The sequence below is a fragment of the Panthera onca genome, chromosome C1 (assembly GCF_046562875.1).
Source record: "Panthera onca isolate mPanOnc1 chromosome C1, mPanOnc1 haplotype 2, whole genome shotgun sequence".
In the NCBI taxonomy this organism is placed as follows: domain Eukaryota; kingdom Metazoa; phylum Chordata; class Mammalia; order Carnivora; family Felidae; genus Panthera; species Panthera onca.
The window spans coordinates 209522074-209532628 of NC_138346.1; the positions used below are offsets into that span (position 1 = coordinate 209522074).

Here is a 10555-nt window from a genome sequence, read left to right on the forward strand (position 1 = left end):
GAAGAATTATTTTAACAAGCTCTGTTATGGAGTTCTCTTAGTCAAGGCCCCTCATCTCTTGTGATAAGAATGTTTCTTCCTCCTGGTACAGAGAGGGCACCTGTCACATGGGAATTTTATCACCTGCTTTTAGAAAGAGAGAGAGAGAGAAAAAAAGATCTGAATGTTCTTCTTGTATCTGCTGTTTTTCAAGTGCTTTGAACTAAAATAACCATATGCCGAACTGGCCTGTTTTGCAATGGCATGTGCCCTCAACTCCTTCATTCCCCCCAACCAGAAACTTTCCTGTAAGCTTCCTTTTTTTTTTCTCTCTCCCCCTGTAAACTTCATATATTAAAATCTTAGTTAGGGGCACCTGGGTGGCTCAGTCGGTGGAGCGTCCGACTTTGGCTCAGGTCATGATCTCACGGTCTGTGAGTTCGAGACCGACGTCGGGCTCTATGCTGACAGCCTCAGGGCCTGGAGCCTGCTTCGGATTCTGTGTCTCCCTCTCCCCCTGCTCCTCCCCTGCTCATACTGTCTCTCTCTCAAAAATAAAAGATTAAAAAAAAATTTTTTTTTATTTTTATTTTTTTATTTTTTATTTATTTTTAATTTTTTTTTTTTAAATCTTAGTTAGTGGGTAGGGGGAGGAATTCAAGTTAGAAGTTGTGAAGTAAGATATCTGTAAAAGGGGGAGAAAACCAGATTGTAACAAACAGGAAAGAACAAATCTAAGCACGCCGTCCCCATATTTCACTGGCTCATTCTGTCAGTCCTGAGACTAGGTCACTTGTTGGTGTTCATCCTACTTTGGGTTCCTTGAGCTTCCTGGATTTATAGTTTCCAGTTTTTATCAAATTTATTTGTTAAATGTAATTTGTTAGATGCAAAATGTACATTTTTCTTTAAATATTATTTTTATATGCCCCCCTCTCTACTCCTTCTGGGACTCCAATTCCATAGCACTTAAAATTGTTTCCTGGGTGCCTGGGTGGCTCAGTTGGTTGAGTGTCCAACTCTTGATTTCGGCTCAGGTCACAATCTCAGGGTTGTGGGATTGAGCCCAACATTGGGATCTACACTGAGCATAGAGCCTGCTTACGATCCTCTCTCTCTCTCTCTTTTAACATAAGTAAATAAAAAAGCATTAAGAAAAATTGTTTCCTAGGTCACTGAGGCTCTGATCATTTTGATAATTTCTCTGTGTGCTTCACTTTGAATAGTTTCTATTGTTAAATGCTCATTTGCTGATATTTTCTTTTGCTGTGTCTCATCTGCTCTTAAGCACATCCAGTGAATTTTTCATTTCAGCTTTTGCAGTTTTCATGTTTACATATTTCATTTAATTCTATTCCATGGTTTTATCTCTCACGTTCATATTTCCTTTAAATCCTTGACCATAGGGGCGCCTGGGTGGCGCAGTCGGTTAAGCGTCCGACTTCAGCCAGGTCACGATCTCGCGGTCCGTGAGTTCGAGCCCCGCGTCAGGCTCTGGGCTGATGGCTCGGAGCCTGGAGCCTGTTTCCGGTTCTGTGTATCCCTCTCTCTCTGCCCCTCCCCCGTTCATGCTCTGTCTCTCTCTGTCCCAAAAATAAATAAAAAAAAAAAAAAACAAAAAAAAAAAAAACCGAAAATCCTTGACCATATTTATAATAGCTCATTTAAGGTCCTCTCCTCTTCTGCTAATTCCATCATCTTTCTCATTTCTGGGTCTGTTTATATAAACTTCTTTTTCCTTTTTTACTGGTCATTTTCCTGCTTCTTCTCATGTCTGCTATTTTTGTTTATTTATTTATTTTTATTAAAAAAAATTTTTTTAATGTTTATTTTTGAGACAGAGAAAGGCAGAGCATGAACGGGGGAGGGTCAGAGAGAGGGAGACAGAATCTGAAACAGGCTCCAGGCTCTGAGCTGTCAGCACAGAGCCCGATGTGGGGCTTGAACTCACGGACTGCGAGATCATGACCTGAGCTGAAGTCGGCCGCTTAACCAACTGAGCCACCCAGGCGCCCCTCATTTCTGCTATTTTTAATTTTTTTTTTAACGTTTTATTTATTTTTGAGACAGAGAGAGACAGAGCATGAACGGGGGAGGGGCAGAGAGAGAGGGAGACACAGAATCGGAAGCAGGCTCCAGGCTCTGAGCGGTCAGCACGGAGCCCAACGCGGGGCTCGAACCCACGGACCGCGAGATCGTGACCTGAGCTGAAGTCAGACGCTCAACCGACTGAGCCACCCAGGCGCCCCTCATGTCTGCTATTTTTAATTAGATGCTGGATATTGGGGCATTTCCTTTATTGAATGTCTGGATTTTCATCTTTTTGTTTTAAAGTTTATTTATTTATTTTGAGAGAGAGCGAGAGAAAGCACAGGGGAGGGACAGAAAGTGAGTGAGAGGGAGGATCCCAAGTAGGCTTCTCACTGTCAACGCAGAGCCACCCAGGTACCCCTGGATTTTGTTCTTTAAAGTGTTGAACTGGGGGGCAGGTGGTTAAGTTACTGAGGATAGTCTTTCTTTCAAGGTATTGTTTTATTTTATATTTTATTTTATTTTATTTTATTTTAATTTTATTTTATCTTATTTTATTTTAGTTTATCTTATTTTATTTTATTTATTTTATTTTATTTTATCTTATCTTATTTTTTTATTTTATTTTATTTTATTTTATTTTATTTTAGTAAACTCTACCCCCAGTGTAGACTCACAACCTGAGATCAAGAGTCACAGTACTGACTGAGCCAGCCAGGCGCCCCTCTTTTAAGGTTTTAAAGCTCTGTAAGGGAAGATCCAGAATAGTCTCTACTCTAGGGTTGATTTCGTCCCAACTACTGAAAAAGGAGCCATCTAAGATGTCCACTAATTCCACAGGCGTTCATCAAAGTCTTTCTGCTCTGACCGTTTGAAACTCGTGTGTCTTTCAGTCCTAGGTAAACTCTCCTCCCTGTTTTTTGTTCTTTGTCTGGCTTCGTAAAAGTTCACGCTACGTGTGTACTGCTCAGTACGCAACCAAAGACTTAAGAGTACCCCATGCATATTTCGGCAACTCTTTCTTTGCCTGGCTCCCCTCTGTGATGTTCTGATACACTAATCCCAGGGGCCTCCCATCTTCCCCAGCTACGATGTCTGTCCTCTTACCTCAGTGAATCTACTGTTCTGCTTGGGATACCACTTCCCGCACTGCAGCCCAGGAAGTACCTCCAGGCAAAGTTCTAGAGAGATCACCTCATCGGTTTCTCTTCTCTCAGGGATTATAGTCTTGTGCTGCCTGTTTAATATCTGACAAGAATTTCACATAGTTGGTTCATGTATCTAGTTATTTATGGCAGAAGGACAAGTTCAGTACGAGTTGTTTCATTATGGCCAGAAACATAATTCTGTTCATTTATTTTCAGTTTTTTTTTTCCTGTTTTTCAAATTGGATGATTTCTATTGATCTGTCTTCAAGCTTACTAATTCTTTTTTCTGCTATCTCCAATCTCCTGTGAAGCCCATTCAGTGACTTTTTCACTTCAGTTATTATACCTTTCAGTTCTAGAATTTCCATTTGTTTCAGGTCTGTAGTTTCTGTTTCTCTATTCATTAAGATCACATTTTCCTTCAGTTATTTCAATATATTTTTAATAGCTCCTTTTTTTATTTTGTTATTTTTTTAATAGAATGTTTTTAAAATTTACATCCAAATTAGTTAGCATATAGTGCAACAATGATTTCCGGAGTAGATTCCTTAATGCCCCTTCCCCATTCAGCCTATCCCCCCTCCCACACCCCCTCCAGTAACCCTCTATTTGTTCTCCATATTTATGAGTCTCCCATGCTTTGTCCCCCTCCCTGTTTTTTTTTTTAATTTTTAAAAATGTTTTTATTTACTTTTGAGACAGAGAGAGACAGAGCATGAGCAGGGGCGGGGCAGAGAGAGAGGGAGACACAGAATCTGAAGCAGGCTCCAGGCTCTGAGCTGTCAGCACAGAGCCCGATGTGGGGCTTGAACTCACGGACTGCGAGATCATGACCCGAGCTGAAGTCGGACACTTAACCAATGGAGCCCCCCAGGCGCCCACCCGCCCTGTTTTTATATTATTTTTGTTTCCCTTCCCTATGTTAATCTGTTTTGTCTCTTAAAGTCCTCATCTGAGTGGTCATAGGATATTTGTCTTTCTCTGACTAATGTCACTTAGCATAATACCCTCCAGTTCCATCCACGTAGTTGTAAATGGCAAGATTTCATTCTTTCTGATTGCCAAGTAATACTCCATTGTGTGTGTATATATATATATACCACACCTTCTTTATCCATTCATCCATCGATAGACATTTGGGCTCCTTCCATACTTTGGCCATTGTTGATAGTGCTGCTATAAACATGGGGGTGCATGTGTCCCTTCGAAACAGCACACCTGTATCCCGTGGATGAATGCCTACTAGTGCCATTGCTGGGTCGTAGGGCAGTTCTATTTTTAGTTTTTTGAGGAACCTCCATACTGTTTTCCAGAGTTGCATTCACCATGCACCAGCTTGCATTCCCATTTAATAGCTCCTTTAAAGCCACCGTCTACTAAATCCAACATCTGGGCTACCTCAAGGTTGCTTTCCATGAGTTTATTTTTATGGCCCTTACTATGAACCACATTTTCCTGTTTCTTTGCATGTCTGATAATTTTGTTTTGTGTCCTGGACATTTTAGATGATATGATTTAGAGACTGGATTCTGTTGTGTTTAGAGACCAACCTCTTCCCTTGATGAGTGTTAATTTTTTGTTTTTGTAGGCAGTTCAATTACTGGCTGCTCACTCAATTTATGTAGCCTTGGGTTTTTTTTTTTTTCTCTTTGTTATGGCATATTTGTGAAAAGCCTAGGTGTTACCTAAACCTTCTAACTTGGTAGACTCAACTTCCAAACTCTTCTTCCTGTGGATTTTAGTTTTAGGGAAAGTCTATAGCTGACAGAGATTGTCAGACTATTGTCCGCAGGTCACATACGGCTCACTGTTTTTATAGTTAAACTTGTATCAGAACACAGCCACATCCATTCATCTACAGAGAGTCTATGGATTCCTTGATGTGACACACTGGCAGCCCTGAGTATCTATTATCACTCCTGTGATACGAGATTGTCTACTTCTCCTTGTAGTTCTATCCGGTTTTACTTTATATTTCGTGTTTGGAATTTTGTATTTCCTGGTGAACTGCACATTTTATCATTCTATGGTAGTCATTTGTGTCTCTAGCGATTTTTTTTTTTTTTTATCTTAAGGCCTAGTTTTTTAAATATTAATATGGCTATAGCAACTTCCTTTGGTCAGGATTCAACTGACAGAACTTTCTTTATCCTTGGAGTTAATTCTTAAAAACTAATGTGTACCTTGTTTAAAAAGCCAAACAGTCCAAAAAGCTTCATGATAAACACTTGTAGTTCCCCGCACCATTCTTCACCACGCTTCCCACTCCCTGAAGTCTCCCTTATCAAGGCAAATACTTTTCGACTCTCTCCTTACTTCTAAATAATATGCTTGTACTACAATATTTTAGTTAGTGATTTTTAGACTTGTATCTATTGATTTCCTACTAATGTATGGATTTAGCTGTCTGATACGACTATCCCCTAAACTCTCCTCTACCCATTCTAATATAATTTTTGCGTCAATAATTTGGGGGGAGGGTTCTATTATTATGGTTATGCAATTTTTTAATAGCTGAGTTTTTTTTTTTTATTATGCTATGATTTCATTTCCTTATCTTTTTAGCTCCTGAAGTTGACAATTGCCTTGATGTTTGTTTTGTACTCATTAATAATTTCTGTGCCTTCTTAGGGTTTCGTTTTCTTGGAGGCATGTTCTAAATAATTCCATTCTTCTTATTTTTGGATTCTCTTCAGGCCTGTTGCAGAGTTGTCATCCTGGGAGTCTGTTGTCATCCTAGGTATTCTTCCTTTCCTCTGATTAGGATTCTGTTTGTTAGATTACATTGTCTTACTTTTTCTCGGTTTGCTTAATCTTTCTTGGTTTGTTTGGTTTGATTAAAAAATAATAGGAGGGGCATCTGGATGGCTCCGTCGGTTAAGCATCTGATTTTGGCTCAGATCATGATCTCATAGTTCATGGGTTCGAGCACTGTGTTGGGATTCTGTCTGTCTCTCTCTCCCTCTTTCTCTACCCCTCTCCCACGCGCACTCTCTTGCACGATTTCTCAAAATAAATGAACTTAAAAAAATAATAATAATGGGAGATGTTTCCCTAGTAACTTTTTTGGGTTAGAAAGGCAGTGATTCAATAACTGGTGCAGTAAACCCAGCCCTCGAAATGGTCCTATTCTTTAAAGCTATAGTGATCTAATCTACACTTGTCCTTTATGGCAGTTGCAGTACGAATGTGGGATCTCCCTTCACCATCTTCCTTTACCTTTGCTTCTCTTCTGTGTTGGATTGTCTGTTTTCTGTATGTATATATTCTTTTTCTGTTTTTGGTTTATGCCCTCATTTTGGAAGGGTACGTCCTCCAGTAGCTTCTTGAAAAAGAATGCATGGGATGCAGAATTTTTGAGATTTTATGTGTCTGCAAAAGGGTTTATATTCACACATACTGAGCAGTTTAGCTGGGTATAGGATTGTAGATCGGCATGTTAGTTCAGGAATAGACCCCAATGCACTATAGTTCAAACAAGATAGTTTATTTCTCTCTTATATTGACAGTCCAGGAGAAGCAGGCAGGAAGACAAGGCTGCCCAGTGCACAACATATAGCTTCTTTCTAACGTATTGTTCCACCATTCCCTAGGTCAATCCTAAGCCAATTTACCAGCAACACATCTTAATTCAAGTCCTTGGAAAAGGGAGACAGGAAGTGGAGAGCAAGCAATTTCCTTTAAAATTGTGACCGAGAAAGTTGCACACACTTTGCTCATGTCCTTTTGGCCTCTGTGGGGTGAGGTTATTTTCTGGCTCATCTTTTCACTCAGCACGTTGCCTTTTCAGATCCTAGTTTTACAGAGGGGTCCAGAATCCAACTTTCACGTGAGGGCTCTGGTATTCAATTTCTATGTTCTGTGTGTGAAGGTCATTAAAACCCCAAATTCCAGGCTCCAGAGATCAGCAGCGGCCCTAGCAGCACCAACAGCTTAAGCCCTAGGGTTTCCCAACACCAAGTAGCATGCCCACCCCTCACCACTGCCTCAAAGCCCTGGGTGGACTGGCCCTGCCATCTTGCTGCACACGTCGCCCCCTCTTTTTCACACAGCAGGCTCTAGCCCCTCTGGCTTCCCTGCCATTCCTAGAGCCCACTGTGCTCTTTCTCACCTCATGGCCTTCCCACATGCCATTCTGTCTGCCTGAAAGACTGTTTCTCCAGAGATATCCATCTGACTTTCTCCCTCCCCCCATTCTGCTCAAACACCACTGCCTCTGAGACTTGCACCGAGCACTGCAAGCAAAAATAGACCCTCATCACTACCCTACTACCCAGCTCTACTCGCTCTCAGAACACCCACCACTACTGACATGGTATCGTATTGGTTTGTTCACGGTCTGACTCTCCCACTAGGTGTGTGCCTAGGTGGTTGATTTTAGAAAGTGAATCCAGGGAGGAGTGACAGAAGGAATGTGAACAGAACGATGCAAGGGTGTGTTAGTGAGTCAACCACCCCCAGGATCTTCTGAGGAGACCGAATGGTGGCTCAGAATTCTGTCAGGAGAACAAAAAGGAACCTGTATCCCTCAGCTGCTAGCTCCTTTGGTCAAGGGTAGACCCCACAGTGGTTTAATTCCCCTGGACTTCTGGGTTGCTTATGTCAGAGAAGCTCCAGGCAAGAGGCTTCTGAGGTGAGGCCGTGTCAGACTGTCCCTGGGCAAAGCTGCTGAAAATCCACGTGGAAATGGTCACTGCGGCAGTGGCTGGAGTCAGAGAGGGGCTGAGAGAGACTAGGAGGCAGGGGCCTGGATGGAGATCTCTTGCTGCTTTCCCCAAGCACTTAGATGAGCAGCCGGCATGCGGTAAACACCCACTGAATATTTACTGAATGGATGAAAGGTGCTGCAGTCTGGAGGGTAGGCAAGTAGCAATGAGTCAAGAAAATAAAACTCAAATAAAACTCAGATCCGGAAGATGAGCAGGTTAACTGCACAGCTGCCTTGCAGAGCACGTGTACATCTAAGCAAAAATACCAGCGACAGACATCATAGTAACATTTACCGAAGCTCTTTCCATGGGCCAATTTTCTTGAATACTTGATGGGTCTGGTTATTTAATCCTGTAACGTGAAAACTGACCCGTTTTACCCAGGGGAAACCTGAAGCCCAGGGAAGTCAAGTGACTTGCAGTGACAGGGTAGAGGTAACCACTTCCCTTGAGGGGTGACTGGAGCCCACAGCAAGGCAGTGACTTGCCCACAGTCATGAGAAGTCAATGGCAGAGCTGGGACTAAAACCCAGGTCTCCCAACTCCTGGGCTTGTGTCCCTGTCCCAGAGGTGGCCAGACAGACCAGGGGCTCAGAAAGAATGAGTGGGGAGGAGGGTGAACTAAACGCAGCCAGGCTGAGCAGGGCGGACACTGCCTCCCCAGCTATTACCAGAAGAAGCTGAAGGAAGGCACCTGTAAGGCCCGAGAGATGGAGTCGGCCATAGGCCGGCTGCGGTCCCGGAAGAAGCTTCCCGGCAACCCCCAGCAAGCAGACACCTTGGAAGTCCCGGAACGAAGGGTCCTCAGGATCCTGAGCCGGCTGAAGCAGCAGAACTACGGTGAGGGCCTTGGGCATGGTGAGTTCTCCGCATTCCTGCCCGCCTGGCCTCTCCCTGGGCCCCCGCGGCCACACCTCGTTGCTGCGCGACATGGTTGCCCACGTTGGGCCTACCTGTGGGCGGTAGTCAACGGGCTGCAAACCGCTCCTCCACCTCTGGCTCTCTGACAGGGGCCCCCTGCGCTCTTCCCCCAGGCCTTAACCCTGAGCACATGTTGGTCCCAAGAGCCTCAACTGAGAACGGAGGGTGATTGGCCATCCCAGCTCACCATTTACTGAACACCCACTGGGGTCACTCCCCATGCTGGGACTTCGTACACGGGCTAGAATTTAGCCCTCGCCATCACGTTCACCCCGTTTTACAGAAGAGAACAGTGGGACGGAAGTTTAAGCAACTTGCCCAAGGCCCCACAACTAGCGTGTGTCAGAAAGGGCAGTGTGTACCCAGGTCTGATTCCAAAACCTGTGCCCTTTTCACTGGGCATAATAGCAGGTGCCACCGATTAGATCCCTACTGTGTGCCAAGTGATGGGCTAGGAGCTTTCCAGAGTCTCTCCGGTGTACTGACTGGACTGCCAGGACCCGTCACAAAGACGTGTCCTCCTGTGCAAGCTGTTATTAGCCCTTACACCGTGCTCAGGATTTAGCCGAGTGCTCCGCGCGTTGCCCCTTTAATCAGCTCTGAGAGGTGGGCACCACTATCACCTCCAGCTTACACAGAGGCTCAGAGAGCTTCAGCGATTTGCCCAAACCCACCCAGCTCATTATGTGGCAAAGGTGGGATTTCAGCTGGGTGGGCCAGCCTCCCGAGGTCGGGTGCGCTCTGGAGCGTTCCCCTGACTCCTCCTCCCTTGCCAGCTGCCAATCTGCAGAGCCCCTACGCCCAGGTGCCCTGTATCCCGCTCTATCCGCGGCTGGACAAGAAGATGGCCCGACGGAAGCAGGGCAGCCACTACGTGCTAGATCAGTGTACCCCCACCAGCCTGGGCCCCGACATCCGTAGCCTTTTCTTCCAGTCAGGATCTCAAGGAAGCAGGTGGGTGTCCAGAAGGCAGGGGCTCCAGCCCAGGCCCATCCACCTCCTTCTTTATGAGGCGCTGGCCTAACCCGAGGGGAATCCAGCCTTCCAAGAGAGGATACCTGGGACACTGCTGCTCTAGGGAGGGAAAGGGGGAAAGGACGGAAGCAGTAAGAAACGAACCTTTGTTGAACACTGGGTGCCACGGCGATCGTGCCTAAGTCACAGCACTTACGCCTTCCTGTGCCCAGACTCAGCGGCACATGCTGTCCTTCTCTTAGGCTGGCACCGCCTGCCTTTCCCACACAGGGGGTTTAGCTCTCAAGTCCTTTGCCTGCGTCTGACTCCCGTGTTAGGAGCAGTAGGCAACAGGGACTGCTGGGTGGAGGGAAGCTTCCCCCGCCAGTCCCCTTCCAGGCACTTTGGGGGTAAGAGAAGTCTGGACTTGCAATCAGGCCCCCGAGCCTGACTGCTTGGCTCCATCACTTCCCAGGGAAGGCCTCCTCTCCCCTGGGACACGTGGGGATGGCTCGTTTCCTCCCACCCTTCTCGCCTCTCTCCCTAGGGAACACAACTCAGAGAGCCGAAAGTGGCTCAGCTCTGTGCCGGCTCGAACCCACTGACCTGCGGAGTCTACTCGGGGCAGCTGCTGTCCAAGGCCTGCAGATGGACAGGTCGTCAGGCAGGTACTGCTGCTGAGTTTTGCTTTTGTGGCCTGGTAAGCCAATAAACACCGAGAACCTCGGCCTCTGCGTCTGGCGCCAGGGAAGGCCCCCAGGCTTTCACCCCTCCACTCGGCTCTTGGCCTGCAGGGCCCTGGCTTCCCCCAGG

The 10555-nt window shown here is 45.6% G+C and overlaps 1 protein-coding gene across 2 annotated transcripts in view; it reads left to right on the top strand.

Annotated features, from left to right (window-relative positions):
• Positions 1-10555, top strand: part of SPATA21 (spermatogenesis associated 21) — a 39674-nt gene that overhangs the window by 21576 nt on the left and 7543 nt on the right. The window contains exons 12-14 of one of the 2 annotated variants that reach the window (XR_013557704.2): positions 8532-8707; positions 9565-9742; positions 10290-10410. Coding sequence is in view for 1 of the 2 variants with exons in the window: in XM_078452328.2 (XP_078308454.2) it covers positions 8532-8707; positions 9565-9742; positions 10290-10347 (412 nt within the window). In the remaining variant the exon portion in view is untranslated. Of the gene's footprint in view, positions 1-8531; positions 8708-9564; positions 9743-10289; positions 10470-10555 lie in introns of those variants that run through there. The other variant, XM_078452328.2, reaches the window with a different exon arrangement.